Source organism: Benincasa hispida, chromosome 3 (genome assembly GCF_027475165.1).
Source record: "Benincasa hispida cultivar pf3 chromosome 3, pf3_genome.v1.1, whole genome shotgun sequence".
Classification (NCBI taxonomy): domain Eukaryota; kingdom Viridiplantae; phylum Streptophyta; class Magnoliopsida; order Cucurbitales; family Cucurbitaceae; genus Benincasa; species Benincasa hispida.
Genome location: NC_143480.1, coordinates 77,674,827 through 77,702,593, shown reverse-complemented (window position 1 = coordinate 77,702,593; position 27,767 = coordinate 77,674,827). Strand labels below are relative to the sequence as shown.

The 27,767-nt window shown below is 36.3% G+C and overlaps 1 protein-coding gene across 1 annotated transcript; it reads left to right on the top strand.

Annotated features, from left to right (window-relative positions):
* Positions 1-23,199: 23,199 nt before the first annotated feature.
* Positions 23,200-23,913, top strand: LOC120073707 (uncharacterized). The gene has a single exon (XM_039026508.1). The coding sequence runs from the start codon at positions 23,200-23,202 to the stop codon at positions 23,911-23,913; it is 714 nt and encodes a 237-aa protein (XP_038882436.1).
* The last annotated feature ends 3,854 nt before the right edge of the window (positions 23,914-27,767 follow it).

The following is a 27,767-nucleotide window of genomic DNA, read 5'->3' as shown; positions in this document are numbered from 1 at the left end:
TCCACCGTTAAGAGCAAAAACTGACCCTGAAGTGAACTTTTGAGAGTCCTTATCAGTCTAAGAGTCAGAATCCATGTATCCAGTAAGAATCAAATCCCTAGTTCCATACACGAGCATGTAATCCCTCGTTCTCTGAAGATAATTGAGGATGTTCTTAACTGAGGTCCAGTTAGCCTGGCCTTGGTTAGACTGATACCTATTGACTATTCCCACAGCATGGCAGATGTCTGGACTAGTATAGAGCATTGCATAAATCAAACTGCCAACGACAGATGTATATGGGTCCCGTCTCATCTTCTCAACCTCTTGAGGCGTCTTAGGACACATTTCCTTAGACAAAGTAACTCCATGCCTGAATGGCAGTAGGCCCATTTTGGAGTTCTACATCGAGTGCTTGAGCAACATCTTGTCAATGTACGATGCCTGAGATATCGCTAGTACTTTATTCTTACGATCCCGAGAGATTTGTATACGAAGAACAAACTGAGTCTCTCCCAAATATTTCATTTGGATTGGGTCGCTTGCCAGTTTTTAACTGCAGTCAATAGTCCTACATCATTCCCAATGAGTAGGATATCATCTACATACAACACAAGGAAAACTACTGAATTGTTAACAATTTTCTTGTAGACATAAGGCTCATCAACGTTTTGGTCAAAGTCGTACGATTTGATCGCAATATCAAACCAAATATTCTAAGATCAAGACGCCTGTTTCAGTCTATAAATGGACCGATTTAGCTTGCAAACTTTTTGCTCTTGACCTTGGGCAATGAATCTCTCAGGCAGCACCATATAAATGGTTTCCTCAAGATTTTCATTTAGAAAAGAAGTCTTGACGTTCATTTGCCAAATCTTATAATCATAATAAACGGCAATGGATAGAAGGATGTGGATCTACTTCAACATGATACGTCAGTTCATCTCAAGATTGAGGGAACCTCGACGCAGTGGGAAGGTTGCGGACCCACCTGTTTGCTATATGGGTTTCACGAAAATCATGGCTAAGGTAGCCGATGGAGACGTTGAGGATCTGTTGTCTTATCAGAAGGCAATGGAGGATGTTGACCGGGATGAATGAGTCAAAGCCATGGATCTCGAGATGGAGTTGATGTACTTCAACTCGATGTGGGATCTTGTAGATCAGCTTGATGGGGTCAGACCTATAGGATGCAAATGGATCTACAAGAGGAAACGGGGTGCTGATGGGAAGGTGCAAACCTTTAAGGCTCGACTTGTGGCAAAGGGTTATACCCAGGTGAAGAGAGTCGACTATGAGGAGACTTTCTTGCTTGATTATTGCTGATGAAGCAGGCCCTTCAATAACTTTTGTTGAAGTTTCAATAGTTTCATTGGAAAGCTCACGTAACACGATCTTACTACGTAGACCGTGCTCCTTAATATCGTGTACCTTTGGGGTAGCCTACAAAGAGGCACAATCTCGACCGTGGTTTCAATTTCTTTAGATTAGCCTCAAGCACATGTGCTGGAAAACCCCATATGCGGAAGTGACGTAAACTAGCTTTATGCCTGTTCCACAACCCCAGAGTATAATGGGTTTCATGAATATACCTTGGATGGACACCAACACACAGCGAAAGGGAACGGGGTCCATAAGAATTCTAATTCATTAATTTTGGTTGAAAAGAAACATGCTAAAAACATAGTAAAATGGGTTTCATGAATATACCTTGGCCGAACCAACGAAATCTCCATTTCCAACTGCAAAAACCTCCAAATCCTTGTGTAGACCACTACAAGATCTTCCCTATTATCCTCTTGGTGCTCTAGATTGAGTTGTGGGACTCAAGATAAGCTAGAATCGAAGGGAATATGGAGAAAGCTCACTGAATAGAACCCATTGAAGAACACCTTCTTCATCCAAATTTTTCAGCAAAAGTTCAGTCAATTCTTACCTCTTTCTTCACTCCAATCTCTTCAATATATTGCAGACTATCATGCAAAGAGATGTGCTGCATGGGATGCAACTCATGCTTGGAGTAAACCAAAGGAGAAGGTGGGTTCCTGATGCTCAGAATTGTGTGGTGGAAATATGGATGCTATGCGTTGATGAAATTGTGTTGTGCACTCAAGTTTCCCCAGTGGAATCCAAGTGTAAATTCTTCTGAGTTTCCTAATAAGTCCAGGGTCGAACATAGGGACTTGTGAAAATAGATTGCGTTGGTAATTTTTACGAAAACTTTGTGGTAACCAAGTAAATAAATAAATTGTTGGGTGTGTTGTTGCATTGATGAAAAAGAAATAAATAAAGGCGATGGATTTGAGAAAGACAGTTGCATTGCTAGATGCAATGAGTATGCGATGAATGGGTTGAGAAGATCTTTAGCTAGCGTTACTCGGGAATGCGTCAGACTATGTGATCATGTTACAACCATGCACAACAAGTCATTTTCTATTGTAAATGCGATGCTCCTAAGTCTAGGACGCATGTGTTGAATGCAAAGTGTCCATAGAGCTTATCCCTAAGTCTCTACTCTTGTCCTATGCATTGATGCAAATGCATGAAAGCAAGGTGACCACATACAATCATATCTTATCATTAAGATGCATGCGATGCGTTAATAACAAATTGTGCTCATTCCTAAGCGTTTATCTCTCGTTTATGCATTATAATCTGGTTCTTCCAAACCTAGATTCTAACCTGACCTTCCCAAGTCTAGATCCTGTCCTTAGACTACCCTCCTGAGTATCTCTAATGGACGAATGAAGCATACATAAACAAGATAATCGCAAAGAATGAAGATTCCCTAGTTGTGTCAGCTAAAAGCTTCTCAACCCATTCAACTAATTTAGCTACTCATGCGTGAACAACAGAGAGTGAATAGATGTAGAGAAAGAAATTCCATTCTTATAATGAGTTGAATACGAAATGTCAATGGAAAGTAAAGGTAGAGAGCTCGGTAGAAATTCCTTGCCGACCGAGGCTTTTTACACTGAATCTCTATTCTGATCTAAAGATGTTCCTGCTTCCGCAGGCGTCGGCCCTCTCTTTGTCATGGAGCTTCTGGCGCTTTCCCAAACTTACCGGAACGATCTACCAACATAACTTTCTTCCTCGCGTCCACCTTAAAATGAAAGAAAACTATGAACTGAGGCGTGAACTTGTGGAACAAAAGATTGTAAAAGTCGTGAACCCCCCTTCTGAAGAATGCACTTGGTATTTATAAAGCTTCTATGGTGAAAAGCGGCTTCTCTCTCCTAGTTGTACAGATGGGACAGCTTTAATTCCTGACTGATGCGCCAGATAATTGTCACCGATAAAGCTGAATGTTCTTCATGACCGTTATCGGCTGTCAACTTAATTTGGATCCGACTGTCATCAACTTTCTGTCCCATCGCTCTTAATTATCCTTTCACCCGGATGCACCCACCATGTTACGTGACCAAGTTGCAGTGATCCTTCTCGGGCACATGTGTCCGAGCACGATCAATGCAAAGCCTTGCGGTGAAGTTGAGCTCGACCAATGAATTCCTATGATTGCAATCTTTGCATTGCGTTAACGCATATTCTACACAAAAATATAAAGATCAACTGTTCTAATATGTTGGACGTATGTGACCGCAATATTATAGAATTTATGCTTAATGGACGCAATTTAACATATTTCATCAATGCAATCCAATATTGTTTAAGAACTTAACGCTATGATAACGTGCATTTCTGCCCGTTATCAGTTTCTTGTAAGCTACTTTGAAGATGACTTGAAAAAAAACTCATTTTTTCAAGTTTGTGTGATTTTTCAATTTCCAAAAATCTATTTTGATTTTAAAATCATATTTTATTTCTAAAATCAAAATTTATTAATTTTACAAATTAATTTCATAAATTAATTTTCTAATAAAATTAATAAATAATTATTTAAACAATTTAAATAATTCTAATTAATTTAATATCTAATATTAAATTAATTTTTACATAAATTAATCTTCATTTATTTAAATCATATTTAAATACATTTTCTCCAATTCTGTTTGATTCTAATTTGAACGTTTCAAATTAACTTATCACGCTACTCTAGAGCTAATCCATTTTCGAGTTAGTAGGGGGACCTCATGGACCTATAGATCATGGGTTCCAACGATCCAAGATTTATCGGCTAAACTCATTAGACCGATCTAACCCTCATTCGTTAACTAATGGGTCACTTCACTAAAACTCATAGTTGAACTTCTCTCACTGTAGATATATTATGTCCACTCGATATAAGCATGATTAGTAAGTTAACCCTTCACAGGTTGTTCGTAATAACGACTGGGTCAAATCTCTGTTTTACCCCCGAATTTACCTTTTGTTTCTTAAGTCCCCACTGATCCCCTAATGAACAATTGTTTTGTGATCCAATCACAAAACCGAGTCCCTCTCATGCCAAATGAGAGGTCGGGATCCCTTGTTCAAGCCCCAGAATCAATACTTAAGGGAACAACCTCTCTACTATCCCTAAAGCGGGTAGGAGTGAATTCCCTCTGCATCCTATGTCCCCAGTTACCTATCCAGTCTTACCCCTGAAATGGCAGTCATATTGAGCCGGCGCTGTTGAGCCAACACTCACCTATGAAAATCTAAGGGCAATCCCAGATAAACAAGAGTTCATAGTTAGCTCAGAATTAAGGTCAAATTACCTAGGTCATCGCTTTGAAATAGTCAGTCTTAAATAGTAAACAGCTTTATAAAGTAAGAGTGACTCATTCAAGCAATAGATCTATTCAATAACACTTTTATTGAATTTTCAAAATAAGCTCCATTGTTTACATACCACGAGTTTTAGGACATAAAACTCAAGACTTGCAACACTCTTGGAAGGAACACAGTTGAGTATATACATTGCAGCCTCCACTGCAAAACCCCAAAACGAGTTCGATAAGGAAGCGTAACTCATCATCAATCGAACCATGCCCAACAAGGTTTTATTTCTCCTCTTTGCTACACCATTCTGTTGAGGTGTACCCGGCATTGAGAGTTGGAAAATGATTCCATGTTATATCAAATAGTCCTAGAACCTCGAATCCAAAAACTCTCCACCTCGATCCGATCGAAGTGTCCAAATTCGTCTATCCAATGCATTTTCAACTTCAGCCTTGAACTCCCTAAACTTTTCAAAGGATTCAAACTTCCGTTGCATCAAATAAACATACCCATACCTAGAGTAATCACTAGAAAAGGTGATGAAATACTCATAGTCTCCCCTAGCTTGTATATTCATCGGACCATAGAGGTCAAAATGTACTAACTCTAGAGGCTCTTTGGCTCTATAACCTTTTTCAGTAAAAGGTCTTTTAGTCATCTTACGCTCAAGGCAAGATTCGCACACCGATAAAGAATTTTCAGTTCCACTATTGGATACGACCTTATGGAGGAGTAAACCCTAAACTCATTTAGAAGTCCAATCTTCAATAACCTCTCGATCCTATTGAGATTGATGTGCCCTAATCAAAGGTGCTAAAGTTGGGAATTTTCTTTTGGAGAAACTCGTTGACGTTTATTTTGAGTTACAACAGTTTTAAACATCTCTATGTTATGGAGGAAATCGTTGCTAACGGCCATAGCACATACAAGTTATTTTCCAGATTTGCTGTACAGATTTCTACTCCATCTTTATGAGTAAACACTTTATTCAAATTAAATTCAAGAGTATATTTACACTGTAACAAGCACTTTACAGAAATTATGTTCCTTATCAACTTAGGAACTACAAATACATCATGTAAAATAAGAAATTTCTTCTATAAAGTCAACTGAACTCCTCCCACTGCCACAGTTGAGATGATGTGCCCGATGCCTACTCGCATCGTCAACTCACTAGCCTCTAGCTGCCGGCAGGATCTAATCCCATGAATAGAAGAACGAACACGATTAGTGGCACCCGAATCAATAATCCAAGAAAAATTATCATTGTCCACCAAACAAGTTTTCAAAACTAGTAAATTATATTTACCTTGTTTTGCTTTAGCCTTGGCCACCTTCTTCTCCTTTAATCAGCGAGGACAATTCCTCTTCCAGTGCCTGTCTTGGTTGCAGTGGAAACACTTTCCTGTATCAACCAAAGCTAGACGCCTACCCTATTGGGCGACAAACTTTGGGTTAATAGGTGCCTTCCCCTTCCCCTTACCACCCTCCTTCTTCTTCCACTTTTCAGTGTTAGACGTAGAAGGTGTAGACTTCGTTCTAGAGGTCAGGCCTCGATGGAACTACTTTGAAGACGAGGCAACATTTGCCTCTCCTCCCATTTTCTGCTTACTTTTCAGTAAGGATTGAAATGTCTACAACTCGTTGAGAAAAGTTATATGGGTATAGTCCACTTTGTTCAGAATCGCATTGTTGACAAAGTACAGGAAGCTATCCGGAAACGAATGCAGGATTATGCTAACCTGGCTGCCCTCATCGATCCTAGACCTATTCATCTCCACCACATTGAAGTGGACCATCATGTTAAGCACGTGTTCACGAACAAAGATGCCTTCCTCCATTTTGGAGTTAAAGATGCATTTGAGAGCCTCATGCTTAAGCTGTCAAGATGGTTGTCCGAACATCCCCTGCAAGGACTCCATGATCTCACGTGCTAAGACCATGGGCTCATGCTTCTTGGCCAAAACATCGTTAAGACGGGCCAAGATATAGGCTCGGGCCTTCTCATTCCCCGTATCCAACGCTCGTACGCCTCCTGAACATTTCGAGTGGCATTAGGAGGTGGAATAAGAGGACACTCCTCCGTAAGGACGAATCTGAGATCACTGATGATCAGTATTGTAGTGATCGTGTGTTTCTAACTAGTGTAATTCTTTCCAGATAGTTTATCGGTACTAAGTAGAGCTATTATGGTGATAGCCATTTTAAAATATTGTTGAAAACAGAACAAACTTTATAAGTCTATGCTTTAACCACATTTTAACACTAATTTTAGTTTAAGCAAAATAGTTTCCAAGTACCCTAAGTGAAAAGACTTCTATTTTGCAATGATGCCCCAGCGAGGCAGGACAAATGTCATTGGTGAGGTGATCAGATGCCCCTTCACTAGGATGAGATACTCTCAACCATTAGGTAGAACCAACTCTTGGAACTGCACCTAACAGTCACCATTCGTTCGGTCCAGAACTGTTAACCCTTAACAATTCCCCGTAAGTGTAACCCCTCGTTTTTTGCCCTAGAGTCCCGCCCTAATGCGCCCACCATAGGGAAAAAGTAGATTAGGATAAGAGACCAAGTGACCTTATCCTATACAAGAGATCAATAAAGAAACGTGCAAAACTGCCATCATACAGGGGGGACACTCCCAGGGTGCCTCAAGGCAATGCACAGTAACTTTATCCAACCTAACGATAGAGACCGGGGGATATGTTGTCGCACGTCCCGCCCCCACTTATTATGAACATTCTCTCCATCCACCTTGATATTGATCTACCCAAACACCATCCTTTAGGGGGATCCTCCCAGGGTGCCACAAGGCCGAGGATAAATCTCACGGTGTGGACAATAAAGAGAGAAACGCGAGAGGTTTAAATGAAATATCAGATATCCCAAGTATCTCCCACTAAATGTTCTACGTAGGGGTTCATTAACTTAGACCATTGAGCTACTAATTTTAATCTACATCAGTTTAATTTGCCCAAAAACAACTTTTTTTCTTTGAGATTAAACAAGTTCAAGTAGTCACATTAAACTTTTTAAAGGACTGTCATCAAATTTGCATGCATGCATTAAATCTATCTAATTCACCTTTCCAGGTAGGTTCCCAGATAGGTTTGTTCCATTTCCGTCACCTTAAATACCCCAGGCTAGACAGAACCTGCTTTAGACAAAAGGTCCCTTATAGATATATTTGCTACACTTTAACCTTTTATTAGTCAATTTAATCTTATTAAACTGATTAAAAGATTAAAGCCTACGTTACTAATCTCATTAGAACCGCGATCTCAGGTCTATCTTCACCAAGTTTTAAAACACTTTTAAAACCATGATTCAAACCTAAGTCTACATGCATGTCTTTCTTATAGATTTTAGTTTTAATTTCTTTATAACCTTTATAAAAGAAACAACTAAAACCATCCACATTGCCACACAACTAGGTATTTATAACACTTATAAATTTAACCTATGTGTCATTCTTCATGCAATGTCCATTCACTATTATACATAACTTTTATATACAAGTAACGAACCAAGCAAACATGCATCCATACACCCTTATACTATAACACTTATAATATAAAGATGATGCATGTCCATGCTTTATGCATGCATAAATATAACTCTTATATTATATGATGCATGAGCATGCTCTTACGTAATTTAAATCATGCTTCTCTAAATCATAACACTTATAATAAAGAGAAATGATGCATGACCAATGCATAACCTAAGGTGGGATATCTTCTATATGGCATACCATATGACATATAAATAAACATACATCCTATGTACATTCACGGAGATTAATGGACTGGGATGAATTGCCTCAAAAGACCAAAAATAAGAACTCTATCTATTACATTTTCCATTGAGCAAACCCGTTCACAGGCGAATCGGGTCTTGAACCGCCCGGGCGAAGCTCCAATCATTTAGTAAACACGACCGGGTATACGATCATTTATCTACGATCAAGTACCAGTAACTATGCGATGAAGCATGAGGTACCTGATCGTTTAGTGCACAAGACAAAACACGCGAGTCCTATACGATCGTTCAGACGATGACGTTGCTATGAAGCACTATTGTCTAAACGATCACTTAACAAGCGATAAGTAAACGATTTACTCTGCTATCGTGTAGTCAGGAACTAAGCGATGAAGCTTGCTGAGCTACACGATCGTCTAGTGCGCGCACGTCAACCTTCTCCTGAGTATTCGATACTCTTTGATCATTTACCCTATCGTTTACACGACCCGACTAACACTTGGTCGTCTTCATCCACGAAGAACAGCAACTCCTTGCCTTGAAGCTTCTTAACGAATCACAGACTCAAACATTTTGAAATTACAGACTCGATAGCAAGTTAATACGCCCCAAAACACAGAAGCCCTTACAATTAACTTCAAATGCAAAAGAATTTAAATAACCTGAGGCTTCATCCCAAAAACTCCATTAATCCACATCTATATAACTATTTGATGATTAAACAAAGAGCAGACATGCTTTATCCACCGAGAAATTAAATGATATTCTTTGCATCAAAGAATTTGGAATATCCGAACCTAGCTCTGATACCATTTGAAGAAACTCTTATCAAAAAGTACATCTGAGCATAAGCGAGAACGTTCTTCACAGAATGAAATACGTATTAGTTGAAGAATCCTTCTTCACAGAAAACTCGTTCTTGTCCTAGGACTGCTCGTCTTGCTCTCTCTGAGAACGTCCAAGCTATCATCCACCAAATTGTCTACCCACGAACGGACTCCACACGAACTCGACAACAAGGCAGACACTACCACTTAGAACCCTCGGTATTCTCGGTGTGAGAATCAAAGAGGTGTAGGCTCTGTTGGATTTGGTAGAGGGAAGAAGGAAGAGACGATCGTATACTACGAGCAAGCAAGTGGAAGTAGTGGGTGTCTATCGTATAGACGATGCTTGATCGTTTAGGTAGAGGTACATGATCGTTTAGTAAAAGGGTCGGGATCTTATAGACAATCGTTTAGTAAACGCTTGGGCATGCGATCATTTAGGAAAAAGCTAGACGATCGTTTAGCAAAACCTATGCGATCGTTTAGTAAATCATGCGCGTGTATACGATCGTTCAGAAACTTTGAGCTATCATGTAGGTTCTCGGTTTCCTATGCGATAGGCAGTATACACTACTCGTGAGCGAATGTCTGATCTTTTGCAAAATGAAAACAATTATCATTTTATCCTTCCTTTACGAAAACTAAATGCCACCTCCCACTATCATTCGGTTACGGAGAAAAACCCGGCACAATTGTCCTATAATTGTAAAAATTAAATAATAAATATAATCATATTATATTTATTAACCTATGGTTTAATATCTTATCAAATGAAATATATGAACCATAGTCTTTTCTTCTCCACTAGATATAAATCATATTTATATAATTTTCCTCCAAATAATGTATCTCATACATCATGTCAACTATATCATATATAATTGACCTGTTCAATCATATCATATATAATCGAACGCCCGCTTGTCAATTTGAACACTTCAAACTGACTCAAAAACTGATTCTCAACATGAATCCATTGAGCTACCAAAGGGATCTTATGGACCTATGGCTCAAGCTCCAAAGGTACGTGAATAGCTGACTAAACTCTTTAGCCACGAGATCCACCATCCGTTAACTGCCAGACATTCCACTAAAGACCGATAGCTCCACTCTTCTCACCACAAAAATATTTCTGTGTCCATCGAATATAACTAATCAACAGTGCGATAGCCCTTCACAGATGCTCGTAAGTACAACTGGGCCAATTTACCATTTTACCCCTATACTTACATCTAACTCCTTAAGTACCACTGATCCTTCTAATCAACAATACAACATAGTCCTACTATGTGTGGACACCTCTCAGGCCATGAGAAGGTATGTGGCGCTACATCGTTCAAGCCCCGAAATCAGTCCTTAAGGGAGGAATTTATCTACTTACCCCTGCTTCAGGGAAGAGTGAATTCCATCTTGTGTAGCTGAGTTTCTAGCTCCCAAATCAGACGAATCCCCATAGTGGTAGGTTTGAGTCAGCGATTTGGCCACTCGCACACATGCAAATCAAAGGATCGCTTTCAAAAGTAGAAGTTCCTAACTCACTCAGGATTGAGGTCATGTTACCTATGGTCATCCAAGTGAAGTGAAGTCTCTGTCATGAACGATGTTATATAACGTGACTATAACACTTCGTGGTTCGGTCTTATATAGACTCCTTTGTATAGGACGCCCCCAGTCGCATGACTCCACATGAATGATCAGGATCAGACCATCTGTAATAAGTCATAACACTTGTAACTATTCTACAAAGCGGGCTGCATCCATAGCGTTACCAAGATAAGGTTTCCCTCATATATCCATATACTACAAACCATTTTGGTTATCACTTAAGGCATGATTTACATGTATGTCTCCACATACATGCTTAAGTTACAAACGACAACTAGGGATCTTAGTTTATTGGTTTGTGGTAAAGCAAATAAAATATCCAATGTTCATAAACAATAGTGAAGAAAATATCATATATTATTATATCACTAGCGTTTGTTTAAAACTGTGTTTACAAACTACAGGACCCAACGAGAGTTTAGGGCATCATCCCCAATAGGGACTTGAGGAAATTCCTCAACCATGACAAACTCGAGGTTGTTTACCACGAAATACATTTTAGCGAACTCTTTCCACTGTATGTAATCGGTCAAACTAGAGGCATTTAATGGAAAATCAAACATGTTGCTGAAAAACAAATACATTGACATACGTTAGGTTTTAAGCAAATACTTGTTGAAAAACATAAAACATCCAATATGATTTAGCAAAACAAAATAAACCTCGTGTGACATCTAGTTTGGCAATGACACTTCAAAGGTTTAGGACAAAATTCGCCGAAGGATGGTCAATTCATCCCTCCTCTGAATTGAGACATTCTCCTATAACGACTGGCCATCATTGATTTGGTTAAGAATTCATTAACTTACTTAACAATTTCTCGTAAGTATGACTCGCCATTTTAAGCCTTAGAGTTCCGCCCCAAGCAACCAGTCCAAAGAGAAAAAAATCTGATTGGAGCAAATACTAAAGTGACCCTATCCATTTCTAGAGTTCACCTTGATATTGACCAACTACACAAAACCCATATGAAGGGGGATGCTCTCAGGGTGCCACGAGGGAGTGCAAGAATGATCTCATGATGCGAACCAATGAAGGAGACTGCAGGACGTGTTGACACACACCCTTCAACCACTTATTATAAATACTCTCTTTACTATGCAATGAAGCATGAGGCATACAATCGTGCATCGCACGAAGTACAACGCAAGCATTAAATGATTGACTAAACGACAACGATGAAGTGAAGCACAATCGTCTAAACGATTGTTGAACAAGTGCAAGGTATTATATACTGGGTAATCGTGTCGTCAGTAACTATGCGATGAGGCATGCTAACTACACGATCGTTTTATTGCGCACGCCTTTTATTAAAGGATGAGCATCAAATGCTCCCACTCGATCATTTACCTCCAATGTCCATGCAATCAAGCAACCAACGCTACGCGATAGAGCAAACAATTTACTCCATCATTTAGCATTAACTAAACGATCGTTTAGTAAATACTACACGATCACATAGAAAATTCGACACGATCGTTTAGCCAAATACCAACGATCGTTTACCTTAGGCTACATGATATGACCAACCTTTGGTCTTCTTCCTTGTTGAGAACCGTCTCTCTATGCTTCAAAACTTCATCACGAATGACTCAACCAACTTAAGCACTTTAAACAGAGGCAATTAAACCAGTAAACATTCATTAACACCATCCACAAACGCATTTAACACTTAAATGCAATGTAGAAAACCTACCACAACTATAAAAGAAGTTCAAAATAGAAGTGAAATTTGGAATATCAGAACAACCTGGCTCTGATACCAAATGAAGAAAATCAAACATGAGGATTTCCATGAGCAGCGGAATGATCGTTCCAAATTTCATTCAAAATTGAACATACACAATTACCGAACAAGAATGGAAACTAACAGGTCATGCAACAACTAAAAATTACAGCATACTTTAAGATAATCAAGGGATAGAGTATCATACCTTTGAAGACTCATTCTTCAAACTCCCTTGGTCGAACTCCAAGCGTCCAAGACAGCAATACATGAATGCTCGAACACAACACTCGCAACACAGTAGGATCTACAACAAACACCATACGATCAACACGAACACAATGAACAGCTTCCAGAACCTCAATATCAATCGAGTTGAGTGAGGACACCACCACAATTTTTACCTTGGTATTCTCAGTGTGAGAATCCAGGAGTTGTGGGCTATGTATGATCTTGGTTAGAGGAAGAGACTGGAGGAACATCAATCGTGTAGACGATTGAGCAAGTGGAAGATGACACAGTCTATCGTATAGACAATGTGCTCAATCGTGTAGAAGATGGCAGCTATCGTATAGACAATGCAAAGAAATTGTTTAGCTACAACCAGCTAAAAAAATTATCATATAGTTTTTGTCCACGATCGTTTCGTCTTTCTATTAGCTATCCCTTAGTGAAACAATTTCACTTGATAGCCTTACTGTGAGTTTCTTTTCGAATCAAGTAACTTCTAATTTTAGGAAAACATTTTTACTTTTATCTCACGGTTAGCATAAAACCACCAATAACCTCCCACTCAATTGGTTATTAGAGAAAAGGAGATAATTATCAAATAATTAATATTATTATAAATAAATATGATAACCAACTTACCATATTATATTTATAACCTATAGTTTTAATATTTCATCTCATGAAATATATAAACCATAGTTCTTTTTCTTTCTTATGGTACTTAATGTAAATCATATTTACATTAATCCTCCACTTCATGTATCTCATACATCACACTAATTATATCATATAATTGAATTTTCTCTTGTCAATTTGAACATTTCAAATCAACCCCAAGAACTGATTCTCAACTTGAATCCATTGAGCTACCAAGGAGACCTTATGGACCTATAGCTTGAAGTTTCAACGGTACATGAATAACTGACTAAACTCTTTAGTCACGAGATCCACCATCCATTAACTGTCAGGCACTCCATTAAATACCGACAACTGCACTCTTCTCACTACAGATATATTTATGTGTCCATATCAACCAATCAACAATGCGATAACCCTTTATAGTTCGCTCGTAAGTACAACTAGGCTAATTTACCATTTTGCCCCTATAGTTACATTTAAATCCAAGCACCACCAATCCCTCTAATGAACATAAGTCATAGTCATACTATGACCGAGTCCTCTCTTCCAAAGAGAGGCTGTGGCTACCATGTTCAAGATTCGGAATCAGTTCTTAAGGGAGGAATCTATCTACTTACCCTTGCTTTGGGGAAGGAGTGAATTCCATCTTGTGTAACTGAGTTCCTAACTCCCCAATCAGAAAAATCTACGAAAAGGTAAGTTTATTGAGTTGACAATCTGGCCACTCTCACCCATACTAATCAAAGGACCGCCCTCAAAGGCATGAGTTCCCAAAACACTCAGGATTAAGGTCATGTCACCTACGGTCGTTTAGGTGAGATGTAAGTTTGAAGTATTAACGACATTATATAAAGAGACTGTTCATCTCGTGGTCTGATTTTATACAAACTCTTTGTATAGGACACCCCTACTTGCATGTCTTCACATGAATGGTCAGGATCAACCATCTATAGTAGTTCACAACACTTGTAAACCTCTACAAAGTGGGTCGTATCTGTAGTGTCACTAGGATCAGGTATCCTTCCTTAATCCTTATACTATAGCCCTTTTTAGGTCATCAATGAAGGCATGATCCACTTGTATATCTCATATATATGCTTAAGTTTACATACAATAACCATGAATCTTTGTTTATTGGATATGAGTAAATGAAAAATAAAATAACTCTTATTTTATTCATAACAATGTGTACAATGTTTACAAACTACGAGACTCCGGGAGAACTAGGACACCATCCCAAGAACTTGTTGAGTATTTTATACTCATCCTTTTTATATGCTATGTTTTCCAGGTAAGTGCAAGGACGTACCGATGAGTGGCAAAAGGAATCCGTGATCATGCCATTGGGACCTAGGAGATGCTTCTGCTCATGTTTTCATATTTTAATGTTTTAAATTCTAGTCTTGCTGTTTGAACTTAGATTTCCATTATTGAAATTTTTATTTATAAAACTTCAAGAAATTTATTTTGAACTTATGTTTCAGGGGACCCCAATCAAAGATTTTCAGTTATTTAGATTTTACAAAAGTTATTTTTTTTAATAAAATTTGTTTGATTTAGTTAAAATTTGTGAGAGAGTCGTTTTGAGATTTATGCATGCATGTAGTCAAGTTGTTACAGTTGGTATTCAGAGCTCATGTTTTGGGTTTTGTAGATTGACTTACTATGTAAGTCCAGATTGTCCCTATGGCCCGTGAACGGATTCCTCGTCATCGGCAAGTATGTTTTATCAATTAAAAGTTTTATGATAGTTGTGCATTAAAATATTTATTAAGCTTAAATGCACCAATTATGTTCTAATGCTAGGTCAGTGACTCGATAGAAGTTATTATAAGCTGATTATTTAGGTACGACGCTACAAAAGGAAAATAAAATAAAATTATGCGGTCACTTAGCACTAGTTTATTTCATGGAAATTCTGTTAGAAACGAACAAATATATACCTCAATTCAGAGATCTTAAAGGTTGATGAAACTTTGTAGAGTTATGATAGTTTAGGAATAAAGGCATGTATATTTTAAGCAAAGGAATAAAATTGTGTACACAATAATTCATTAAGGACTAGTGTTATGTTTTGTGTTGGGTAGTGCAATTGGTGGTAGTATAAATAAATTCCTTCGTAGACCACGTAATCAAGTATAAGGTTAAAAGTTTTTTTATGGATAAGAAGAAGAAGAAGAAGAGACTATATTTTCTTAAAGGTTCTAAGGTATTAAAACCAAACATTTCTAGAGAAATTTTGGAAAGGATTAATGAGTCATAATCACTTTGATAATACTAGGAAATTGATGGACTAGGTAAATTATGTGTAATGATATGAAGAATTCTTTTGGTATATCTAGCTAAGTTGATGCCATTAAAGGAAGCCAAAATAGTTGGACATGAGCTTAGACTTAAATGAGATAAAGCAAAGTGTTATTTGTTTGGGATAAAGGATTATTCTAGAGTACCTAGATTAAATCCATAGCCTTATTGTGATGAGGAAATCCAAGTTGCACAAATTTGAATGAACAAAAGTCTTTTGGAGTTTAAAAGCATGAAAAATTGCAAAGGAGAATTATACAAGATGAAAATTCTTAGTGAGAGAGATAAGACTTATGGAGGAGTTAAGTAAAATATACTTTAGTAAAGAGATTGTGTTCTACATGGAAAGTGGGAAAACAGAAAAGATGTGTCTTGAATTTAGTGGTTTTATCAAAAGATAAGTGTGAAGGAGAGAAAAGTATCCAAGAAAATTTACTATTTTGGGAAAGAGAAAAGAATTTAATGTGTTCAAAACTCCTAGTTAAGTATGGTTTGGAGACATGATATGAGGGGTTACAAGGAATTTGTTTTGGTGTAAAAGAATAATATCTCATTATAATGTGGAATTTTGGGATCATATGTGTTGGATGGAAAGATAGCTTACATAGGTGATTGGGTATGGAACTTTGTTTTAACACAAGATAAGCTAAAATGGAGTTACTAGTAACAGTAGATGTTCAAGAACTATTGGCATGGTATGTTGAGACTTCATTAGTTAAGAGGTAAATTATTGAGTGCATTAGTAAGATTTTAGGGATTTTTACATTGTGTGCAAGTTGGAAATATGAACTAGTAAGACCATCAATTTGATTGAAAAAGGAAAATAATTCAGCTTAAGATAGACAAAAGTGGTAAATAAACAAAAGTAAGTAAGTTGGATCTTCCAAGATCACCAATGGCATAAGGGATAGACTTGGTAATAAAGTTGAGTTGATAACAAGAAGTTGCTACAGATGGGTTTGGAGCATTACAAGATGGTATGTTTTCTCATGCATGGGCAATGAGTTAACTAGCTCTAGAGAGTACGAGTAATTCAAGCTAGGACTTATGAATCAAGAAGGTTTTATCGTGAAAACTAACTTTAGGGATCAATTACGGTTATTATGAAGCTATAGAAATGTGTTATCTACTGACTGATGGTTTAGTATCTAGGGACTTCAAAACCTCATTTTCGGAGGGAATTCTAGACTCGTTCACAGTAGGGTCTAAATAATGATATATAATTGTTTTAAGACTAAAGAATAACATGAGAATTTGCTCAAGCAAGTTTCATAGCCTGTGATAGTATAGAGCTTTATGATGAGTTTCTCATGTTTGTGGGTATATCTCACCTACGGTAGGGCGGGTTCAATTATCCACTAGATGGCCATCCCATGGAAAGTAGAGGTTTGTTCCGCTAGAGAGTGGCATCTAGAGAATATAGATGCTTAGTCGGCGAATGGCAGAAGGAATCTGTGATCGTGCCATTGAGACCTGAGAGATGCTTCCGCTCATATTTTCATGTTTTAGTGTTTTAAATTCCAGTCTTAATGTTTGAACTTAAACTTCTATTATGAAATTTTTATTTATAAAACTTCAATAAATTTATCTTGAATTTATATTTCAGGGAGATCCCAATAAAAGATTTTCAGTTATTTAGATTTTACAAAAGTTATTTATTTAATAAAATTTGTTTGATTTAGTTAAAATTTATGAGAGAGTCATTTTGAGATTTATACATGCATGTAGTAATGACTTAGTATAAGTCCTAGAAAAGGAGGTCGTTATATATTATGTACATAAATGTAATGGTACAAATTTAATGAAAATATAGAGTAAGACAAGCAAATAAAACATAGTTCAAATTTAATGAAATTTGTTATATCTATTTGGGCAAGTTGTATAAATGGAATTTAAGCCTAAAATAATAGAATATGTAGTACAAGGATAAAATAATTGCATATATAGAACAAAAAATGGTACAAAACTAAAAAGCCCACGCTCAACCACCATTTTGCTCCCTTCTTCCCAATTTTTTCAAATTTAATGCTATCACTAATAGTAGCTATCAATGATAGCTACTGATAGATTCTATCAACTATTACTACTGATAGCTGCTATCAATTGCTATCGCTGATAGTTGCTATCGACGGTAGCTCTCAATTTGAGAAATAATAATACAATATTGAAATATTAGCTTTCAGTTTGCTATCAATTATTAATGGCTATCATTGATACACTTTCATCAATTGGAATCAACCTTGAAATATTAACACTTAAGGCTATCAATGATAGACTTTTATAAGTAGTTATCAACATTAAAAGAAAACCAACAACTTTGAAAGATTGAGCTAAAGCAGTGATGGAAAACTATTAGTGTCTGTCACTGATAGACTTTTATAAATGACTATCAACTTTGAAATATTAATACAGTAGCTATCACTAATAATCTTCTATCATGGCTATCACTAATAGTAACTATCAGTCACTATAATTGATAGACTTTCATCAATTAGAATCAACCTTGAAATATTAACACTTATTGCTAGCAATGATACACTTCTATAACTAGTTGTCAACTTTGAAAGAAACTCGATATATGGATATCACCTAAGTTCTATCATTGATATCACTAATATAACTTATATCGTGGTCGTCAATGATAAGTTTTGTCACTGATAACATCACTGATAAGATGCTATCAATGATCTCACCGATATCATGTGATCAATGATCTCACCGATATCATTCTACCAATGATAGCTCTCTATCACCGATAACGTGCTATCAGTGGTAGCTTCTATCACCAATAACGTGCTATCAGTGTTAGCTTCTATCACCGATAACATGCTATCAGTGGCAACTCATATCAACTGTAACACCCCATACATTTTTTTAGTAATAATGTAATTTCAACATCTTTATTATTTGGAATTTCAGTAATTTTCATTAGTTGGAGGGTTTTTTTTTTTGGAATTTTGGACATTTAAGAGTAATTACTGTAATTTGATTATTGAAGTTGGAAATTTATGTTGAAAATTGATGGCAGGAATTAATTCCAAATTGGAAAATGAGGGAATTTAAGAAAATAATGGGGATTAGGAGAAGAATAAAATAAATAAAATATTTTATTTTATTTAATCCTTCCCTTTTCTTTATTTTTTCTTTCTCTCTTTTTCTTTCTCTCTTTCTTTTCTTTCTCTCCCCCCTTTCTTCTAGCAGCCACCGAGACCCCCTCCCCAACCTTCATTGCTCTGCCGCCGCCTCAGTCACCCAACCTCGTCAGCCGCCAGATCTTAGTCGAAACTCTCTCATTCACAGCACCACAGACCGCGCCGTGTGACTCCCCCATACCCTTCTCTGTCCGTCCGTTTGAGTTGCACAAATCTCACCCAGCCGAAGAGCCGGAGGATCCGACCGTCTGAGTCTTCGCCGCCTGCTTCGAGCCCAAACCGGAGGAGCCGCCGTTTGCAGCCGCATGCCACTCTTTCGTCCAGCCCTACAAACCCCCGCGCCGCTGGTCCGCCGCCATAGATCTGTCCAACGGGCTGCTTGAGTTTCTGTAACGGGGTTGCCATTCAACTCCAGTTTCCGCCGCCGACTCTTGGTTTTGAACAGATCTTGGATTTAGGTAAGGTCAATGTTATGAGATGGATTTCTTGAAGAATTTTTTACACCCATTGATTATTGGATTAAATAATCATTTAATTTATGTTTTGAAGGTTCTAAGTTGTCGTTCGTTGGAATTAGAATTTGTTAGAAGGAGATTTTGGAGTTTGGAATGGTTGTTAATCAAGTTCCTTGGGTAAGCTTTTGGGGTATTGTGGTTTTGAATATGAACTTTCACAATTATTGTTGGACTAAAATTTTATGGTTGTATTCATATGGTAGGGTCGTTACTTCAAATCGTGGTCATCGTTTGGTTGTCGGAGTTTATCTGTGGAATTTCGATTAAGATAAGTAATTTTACCACTGGAATGCCCATGGGCAGGCTTTAGTTGTATGCTAGCATGATAAGTGTATGTTATGGTAAATGTTAGCATGTTGATTGACAGTATGACCTGAATCAAAGTATGTTCTGGCACAAATTCTGATTTGTTTACATACACACCTAAGTACTTGATCGTTAGTATGTGTTTTCATATGTCGATGTCTGATCTGCTGGTATTGAGGCATACTTGCATGTTGTGGATTTATGATGTAAGTTATACATGGATGATGTATAATATGTTATTAAGAATTATGTGTATGTGATGAAGCCATGGTATCAAAGATTTTTATGTATGTTTTAGAACTGTACAATGTTGAATCTTAGCACATTAAGACTGTGTGAATATCCTCATTGATTAGTTAGATGCTCACCAGTTTGTGTTTCCTTCGGGATTCACCAGTTTTGTGTTTCCTTTGGGATTCACCAGTTTGTGTTTCCTTCAGGATTCAACAGTTTTGTGTTTCCTTCAGGATTCACCAGTTTGTGGTTCCTTCGGGATTCACCAGTTTTGTGTTTCCTTCGAGATTTACCAGTTTTGTGTTTCCTCCGGGATTCACCAATTTTGTGTTTCCTTCGGGATTCACCAGTTTTGTGGGCATACTTAACTACAATAGGATATGACTCAGTCTCTTGTCTGCTACATGTATTTATGTGCCATATGCGGGTATCTAGAGGACATAGATGTCTAGCTTGACTACATTGGTGGGGCTACTTACTGAGTATTTTATACTTATTTTTTCTTATGTTGATGTTTCAGGTAAGGATAGAGATGCACCAGCGATGGCGCAGCGGAATTCATGATCGATCCACTAGGACTAGTTTTTACGCTTCCGCATCATGAAATTTAGAATCCTTATTTTACCCTCAATTTCTAGTTTTACTATTTGAAACTTATTATGAAGGATTGTTGCTTTTATATTTTAATAGTCTTTACGAATTATGGGTACCCTATTATTGTTTTAAAAATTGCATTTAATAAATTTCTTTTGAACTTCTCTTGTCTATTTAGCATTTATTTCAACATTACTGAGCGTCGTTTCAAATCCTATGCATGTATTTATTTTAGTAACGGCCTAATCTAAGTCCTAGGGGGTCGGGTCGTTACATCAACGATAGCCACTAACCACCTTATTGCCCCTTTTCCCTGTCTTTCCCAAACAATCGTATGGTCCCTTTTCTTTTTGATATATCTCATGGGCACTTTCGTAAAAACAGTGAACAGCTAAACCAAACCCCTATTTTTGTTTGATTATTTCCATTGGAAATAATTAGACTTTTTTTTTCCTTCCAAAGATAATCTTTTCGTCAGAAAATGACTTAACTTACCTCAGGTTTTATTCACTAGCATTCATTTTAAGCCATGAGTTGGCCATGGGAGAAATAGTTGTAATCTAGTTTTAGAGATATTTGGACCGTGACTATCTATGAGTTTAAACCCCAAAATTTCACTAATATGGCTATTGTGGAATCTAGTTTTAGAAATAGTTGTAATCTAGTTTTAGAGATATTCGGGCCGCCATTCTGCCAGGTTTACTATTTTTTTTAGTGATTCATTTCCACCGTTAATTAATGAACTACAAGTGGAATCTTTTCATATCACTGATGTCATTGATATTTATCTAAGTCAAATCACTAATATGTGGATAATTGTATTACAGATATACGAATATCATTGATATCATTGATGTCACTGATATCTATCTAAATCATTTTTATATCACTAATATCATTGATAATTGATATTATTGATACACGGATATCACCGATAGCTACCTAAGTCATATCACCAATATCGCTAATATCCTTGATGTCACTAATATCTATCTAAGTCAAATCACTAATATCATTGATATCTGTTTAGGTATATCACTAATATCATCAATTTAAACGAAATTCAAAATTTTCACATTTTAAATAAAGCTTTAATATATCAATAGCTATCATCGATAGATTTATATTATTTTGTCATAATGATAGAAGTCTATCACTCATAGCTACTAATAAATTTATAAGTTTTAGACTTTTAATTTGATCTTAAGTATTTACTAATAAATTATTATACAATAGTTGATATAAGTCTATAAGTATTAGACTTCTACCACTGATTGAAGTAATGTCTATCATTGATAGACTATGACTTAGTCTATCAGTGATATCATAGGCTATCAATGGTAATAGTTTATTACTAATAGACTTCATACTTTTAAAGTCATACAAAAAAGGAAAATAAAATAAAAATTATGGGCCCATTTGATAATGTTCTCGTTTCTTATTTTTTGAGAAACAAACTTGTTGATAAATATTATTTTGTTTCTTATTTCCAAATTTTAAAAAGTATTTTTAAAAGATGAACAAATTTGATAACTATAAAAAGTAGTTTCTTTAAAATCTATTTTCATTTGGTATTTATATTTAACGTTTTGTTTCAAATATAAAATATGGCAATTAGTTCGTTGGTGTTTAGGTATTTGTAAAAATGATTATATACTTTCAAATCTTGAATTTAAGACTCAAACCTGTCTATCTTTTAAAAAAAATTATGATAATAATTACTTTTTAAGGAAAAATGATGCGGAGATAAAACCTGGAGCAAAGACTCAAACCCGTCTATTTTAAAAAAAATAAATAAAAATAATGACAATAATTACTTTTTAAGAAAAATGATGCTTTTATGAAGGAGAGAGAGGGAGAGAGAATGAGATAAAATCAGTAGAGGGAGATAAATCGGTAAGAGAAGCTGGGGAGTCAGAAGGGCAAACTTTGTAATATTTAAAAAATTTAAAAGTTGACAAGTCAATTTGTAATATATCTATAAATATTTTAAAGATGGACTATATTTTTAGTTTTTTTTTTACCTAATTATAAAATCTATTATAATTTTTCTATCTATTTGACTTCTCTAATGAACTATTTGGTCTGGAGTAAGGTGTCTATTTGGTTTACTGTGATTTTCATTTCATTATTACTTAAATGCTCATCGCTTTTGTTCCACTGACTTGAAATCTCCTTTTAACATTCAAGCGGTGTACTATTATGCTAGGATAAATTTCTAACATATCTTCATGTGACCCTTGAAATATATATGGATTGGTGATATTCTAATTAGATGAGTTATAGATGAATTAATTTATGAGAGTTGGAAAAATTAAAAGATGAGAGTTAATTAAGTATGTTAATGTAAGAATTACTTTAGTAGAGTTTCACATGAATTAAGTGTAGGATTTCAATTGTTCCATGTATATTTAATTAGGGTGTGAATTATGTATTTATGTTTACCCATAAAAATCCTTTAAATAGGATTGCATTAATATTGTTGATGTATCTAAGTGTGTAGAGAAGAACATACAAAGAGAGTTCAATCCAAAATGTGAAGCAAGTTTGAAGAGTCTTTCAATTAAAAGTGTTTTTGTTTCCTCTCAAATAATTGTTTGTTGGTTATTTATTTGTGAGTATCTATCACACACTTCCAACAATAATTGTTTTTGCAAATGGCAAATAACAATTTGGTTCTCTTCCAAGTGCCTAGACTCATGAAAGAAAATTATAGAAGTTGTTGTATTCATATGGAAGCTCTACTTGGTTCACAAGATGTATGGGACATTGTCAATAATGGTTATGAAGAACCAGAAAGTGATGCGACTTTAAATCAAGCTCAACGAGAAGCTTTGCAAAATACAAGAAAGAAAAACCAAAAGGTTCTCACCATCATTCATCAAGCCATCGATGATCCAAATTTTGAGAAGATTTTTGGAGCAAGTACTGCGCATCAGGCATGGCAAATTTTAGGGAATAAATACAAAGGAGTAGATCGAGTTAAGAAGATTCACCTCCAAAAATTGAGAGGTGATTATGAATCACTACTTATGAAGGTATCTGAATCGGTTTTAGATTATATTTCAAGATTGCTAGCAGTAGTAAATGAAATGAAAAGATATGGTGAGACGATAGATGATGAGCAAGTGGTAGAAAATATACTTTGCTCATTGGATGAAAAATTTAATTTCATCGTTGTAGCTATTGAAGAATCAAAGGATTTGAGTATAATGTCCATTGATAAACTTATGAGTTCCTTACAAGCCCATGAAGAGAAGCTTCTCAAACAGAAGAAACAAACAACTGAGCAACTTTTTCAGTCAAAGTTGCTAAAGAAAACAAAGTGTTTGTATCGACAAATGCTACTTTTCTTAAAGAAGACCACGTAAGGGAGCATAGGCTCAGAAGTAAGATTGTGTTGAATGAAATTTTCAAAGAAACTACTGAATCTTCAACAAAAGTTGTTAAAGAACCAAGTACCTGAACAAGAGTTGTTGAGATCATCTAGTAGGTCAAATCCACCTCAAGTATTGAGGGAACCTCGATGTAGTGAGAGGGTTGCGAACCCACCTATTTGCTATATGAGTTTAACAGAAATCCTGGTTATGATAGCTGATGGTGAAGTTGAGGATCTATTGTCTTACAATAAGGCAATGGAGGATATTGACAAAGATGAATGGATCAAAGTAATGGATCTCGAAATGGAGTCTATGTACTTCAATTCCATATGGGATATTGTAGATCAACCCGATGGGGTTAAACCTATAGGTTGTAAATGGATCTACAAGAGGAAATAGGGTGCTAATTGGGAGGTGCAAACCTTCAAGGCTAGATTAGTGGAAAAGGGTTATACCCAGGTAGAGGGAGTTGACTATGAGGAGACTTTCTCACATGTTGCCATGCTTAAGTCTATTCGGATCCTCCTGTCTGTTGCTTCATATAATGACTATGAGATTTGGCAGATGGACGTCATAACTGCCTTTCTTAATGGAAATCTTGAGGAGACCATTTACATGGAGCAGCCCGAGGAATTCATAACCTAAGGTCAAGAGCAAAAGGTTTGTAAGCTTAATCGGTCCATTTATGGACTGAAGCAACTCGATCTTGGAACATAAGGTTTGATACTGTGATCAAATCTTATGGCTTTGATCAAAACATTGATGAGCCTTATGTATACAAGAGATCAACAACAGTTCAGTAGTTTTTCTAGTGTTATATATAGATGATATCCTACTCATTAGGAATGATGTAGGTTTACTGACTGAAGTTAAGAACTGGCTAGCGACCCAATTCCAAGTGAATGATTAGGGAGATGCTCAGTTTTTTCTGGGTATTCAGATCTTTAGAGATCAAAAGAACAAAATGCTAGCTCTGTCTCAAGCATCATATATTGATAAGATGCTTGTCAAATATTCGATGCAGAACTCCAAGAGGGGCTTATTGCCTTTCAGGCATGGAGTGATATTGTCTAGGGAGTTGTGTCCTAAGACACCTCAAGAGGTTGAGGAAATGAGATGGATCTCGTATGCTTCGATTGTTGGCAACCTGATGTATGCGATGTTATGTACGAGACCTGACATCTATCATGCAGTGGGGATAGTCAGTAGATATCAATCTAATCCAGGATTAGATCGCTGGACCGCCATTAAAAAAATTCTCAAGTATCTATAGAGAGCAAAGAACTACATGCTCGTGTATGGTTCTAAGGATTTGATCCTTACGGGATACACATACTTTGATTTTTAGGCTACTAAGGATTCTAGGAAGTCCACATCAGGATCAATGTTCACTCTTAGCGTAGTGGTAGTATGAAGAAGCACCAAGCAAGGGTGCATTGCTGACTCTACTATGGAGGCTGAGTATGTAGCGGCTTTATTGTGACTGATCTGATCTGAAAGTTGTTCCAGACATATCAAAGCCTACACTTTATTGTGATAATAGTGGTGCTGTGGCTAATTCCCGAGAGCCTAGGAATCACAAGTGCGGGAAGCATATAAAGCGAAAGTATCATCTCATCCGAGAGATTTGCATTGAGGGGACGTGATTGTCACGCATATAGCTTCGGAGCATAACGTTACTGATCTGTTTACAAATACCTTAATGGCTAAGGTGTGTGAGGGCCGCCTGCAGAGTATGGGTCTATGGGACAGATCATGTCTAGACTAGAATAAGTGGGAGATTTATACTGGGCGCGTGTTATGCACTAGTTTATTATTTGTGTACTTTGTATTTTGACTATATTGTACACCCCACCAACTTTAGGTCAAGAGGGAGATTGTCGGGGTCGATGCCTAAATCTTGTAGGGTCCTATAGTTTGTAAATGTATCGAACAAACTCATTGTCTATTTCATAAAATATATGATATTTTATTCCATTTTTTTTATTTCATTAACCACAAACCAATAAACTAACATCCAAAGTTATCTTGTAACTTAAACATGTATGTGGAAACATACAAGTGGATCATGTTTAAGTGATAACGTAAATGGTCTGTAGTAGATTGATAAGGCTGGGTACCTTATCCTAGTGACACTACGAGTATGACCCACTTTGTAGGTGTTACAATTGTTGTAAAGTACTACAAATGATTTGATCTTAATCATTCATGTATAGACATATGAGCGAAGATATTCTATACAAAGGAGTTTGTATAAGACCGAATCACGAAACGTTTAGTCTCATTATATAACGTCGTTCATAATAGAGACTTACATTTCACCAGGATGACCATAGGTAACATGACCTGAATCCTGAGTGAGTTATGAACTCCTGCCTATGAGGCCGGTCCTTTGATTTGTATGGGTGAGAGTGGCCAGATCGTCGACTCAACAAGCCTATCATTTTGGGGATTCGTTTTATTGAGGAGCTGGGAACACATCTACACAAGAAGAAATTCACTCATTCCCCAAGGTCGAGGTAAGGAGATAAATTGCTTCCTTAAGGGCTAATTTCGGGTGGCGCTATACCTTCTCCTGGCTCGAGAGATAGTTGGACTATGATCTATTGTTCATTAGAGAGATCAGTGGTACTTAAGGAGTTAGATGTAACTACAGGGGCAAAACAGTAATTTTAGCCTAGTTGTACTTACGAGCAATTTGTGAGTGGTCATCGTACTGTTGATTGGTTATATCCAATCGACACAGAAATATATCTGTAGTGCGAAGAGTGCAGTTGTCGGTCTTTAGTGGAGTGCTCGACTATGGATGGTGAATAATTTAATTAAAGAGTTTGATTAATTATTCATGTACCATTGGAGCTTCAAGATACAGGTTCATAAAATCGTCTCGGTAGCTTAATAGGATTAAATGAGAATCAGTTTTTGGATTAATTTGAATTGTTCAAATTAGTATAGGGATTTAATTATATATGATATAATTAAGTTATTCTAATTATATGTGATATAATTATTATAATGTATTTGATACATTATAGCTTAATTGAGAGGAAATAAATATTTGAATAAGATTCAAATATTATTAATATGAATTGGATTCATAATTGTTAAATTTAATATAATTGTGATTTATATTAAATGTCATATAAAAGAGAAAAAAAAAACTATAAGTTATATTGTATGTGATACAATATTAAATCTATAGGTTATATGTTATATATAATATAACATATAACTTAATATATATATAATATGATAAGTTAGTTAACATATTTATACTTATATATATTAAATATCATTTTTATTTTATTTTAAATAAAAGTGAGGGAGGGAGTTACAATTCCTTCCCCCTCTTTTCTACGTGGGTGGTTGGTGGATTTTGGTTTTTGAAAGACGGGAGAGAGTCTCTTTCTTCCACAATATGATGGTCGATTTTTGACATTGGAAAACAACAGAAGAGTTCTGTGTGCAAGTTTGAGTTGTTAGTGAACAATGTCAAACCTTCCTCCTTACTACTAAAATTCCCTCATTCCAAAATAGCCAGAGCCCACAAGTCCTGGGTTCTCTATCTGTGAATACCAAGGAAGCCTTTGTGGTAGTGTTCGTGCTCTTGATCAAAGTTTTTTTAAAGATAGTCTTCAAGACGTTCGTGTGCTGTTCGAGGGATTATTGAAGAAATGTTTTCAAATGTAAGGTTCTAAAACCTTTTTAATACCATGTTTTAGTTTATATAAATGCATATCTATTTCTTTATTTACTGTAAAATTTACAGTCAATGACAAATGGATTTGGGACGATCTATCTTCTGCTCACGGTTCCCTTCGATTTGGGATCCTTCAATTGGACCA

Coding starts and splice junctions, on each gene's coding strand:
- LOC120073707 (XM_039026508.1), top strand. CDS start 23,200: ATGGCAAATAACAATTTGGTTCTCTTCCAAGTGCCTAGACTCATGAAA.